Here is a 1348-nt window from a genome sequence, read left to right as displayed (position 1 = left end):
ATGACATAAGAAAGATTAATAAGGTCATTTATGAGATCGGACTCTAGACCAACTCACTCACTTATTGGCTCGAGCTCCATATTCGATTGTATTTTATGAACATGTTCGACTTGAAAAGTATATGTTCATATGACTCGACTCGACTAAGAAAATTCAATGAGCTTTGAAATGAGTGACTTGAATGTTGGTGTTTTAGAGCTTGACTTGTTAGGTTAAACTAGTAGAAGATTTATGCAATACTGACCAGGCTGTCTACAGCAAGTGTGCAATATCAGTCAAGTAATATGTACTAAGGGGTTGTTTACTAGCTGCTGACTAGGTTGACTCGGTCAGTAACACTGACTAGATCAGTAGTCAACGTGTTTACCAAATTAAAAATCTGACCGAGAAACTAACAGAGATCTTACCAAGCCAGCACCAAAATGATGCTTACCCTAGTCAGTTTTCATGTTGCCAGAGTTGCCCTTCCCAAAATATCTAGTAGGCGGTGAGGTTCTGGAAAGAGGGTTCAGAAAAGAAGTCATGTTTGTTGAATCGCCAGTAGGGTTTTGGTGGGTGATCCATGGTAACCAATGATGAAGGGTTGAACGTTTTTTAGCATGGATTGGTCGACGGTGGAGTAACGGACGTAGCCAATGGCGTTATCGCTGAGGAGTTGGTTAAGTTTTGACTGGTTGAAGACTTCGGAGAGGAGGCTGACGCCGGTGAAGAATTTGAGAATGCCGTCGGGAGTAGCGACGACGATTCCATCGTCTTCTTGGCCGCGATGTTGGAGGGCGAGGTAGCAGAGACAAGAGGCTTCTGTGTCGCTGTAGATTCCAACGATGCCACACTCTTCGCAGGGTTTATCAATGTCGTATTCGTTAAAGATGGAGTTTTGTTCATCTTAGTAGGATTCTCGTAATGTAATGACGTTGCAGACTTGTTTTTTTGCGGAAGTTTTTGAATGGATTTTGTGAGTGAGAGTGAAGGATTGAGTTTTGTGGAGGGTTTTGAAGGAGGCGAAAGAGGGTTTGTCGACATATTTGGACAAGGAAGAGTGGTGGGTGACGGAGATGCGGTGATGGCGGCCATGAAAATAGTTTTCTTATTAGATCTAATAAAGAAAAAGTTAGGGGCTGTTTGTTTTTAATAAAAAAGCTCTTAATGTCCTCTTAAGTCTGAATCGGTCAGAATAAGAAGATTCAATGTGTTTTTTTTTTTCAATTAAGAGCTTAAAAACTCTTATTAGGTCTGAAAATTTAAGTGGTTGAGAAACCTCTTATTACCTCTTATTTCAAATCGTCGCCTACTGTTGGTCCCAAAAGGGTCTACAAGAATACTAAACAGTTTGTAGAAAGGGGGGGGG

The 1348-nt window shown here is 41.2% G+C and overlaps 1 protein-coding gene across 1 annotated transcript; it reads right to left on the bottom strand.

Annotated features, from left to right (window-relative positions):
- Positions 1-594: 594 nt before the first annotated feature.
- LOC112524852 (putative protein TPRXL) lies at positions 595-1074 on the bottom strand. The gene has a single exon (XM_025134799.1). It carries the CDS (start codon positions 1072-1074, stop codon positions 595-597), a length of 480 nt encoding a protein of 159 aa, XP_024990567.1.
- Positions 1075-1348: the final 274 nt, after the last annotated feature.

The sequence above is a fragment of the Cynara cardunculus genome (genome assembly GCF_001531365.2).
Source record: "Cynara cardunculus var. scolymus isolate 2C chromosome LG 13, CcrdV1, whole genome shotgun sequence".
NCBI classification, from domain to species: domain Eukaryota; kingdom Viridiplantae; phylum Streptophyta; class Magnoliopsida; order Asterales; family Asteraceae; genus Cynara; species Cynara cardunculus.
Note: the sequence above shows the minus strand (reverse complement) of the source record. Positions and strands in the feature narration are given on the sequence as shown.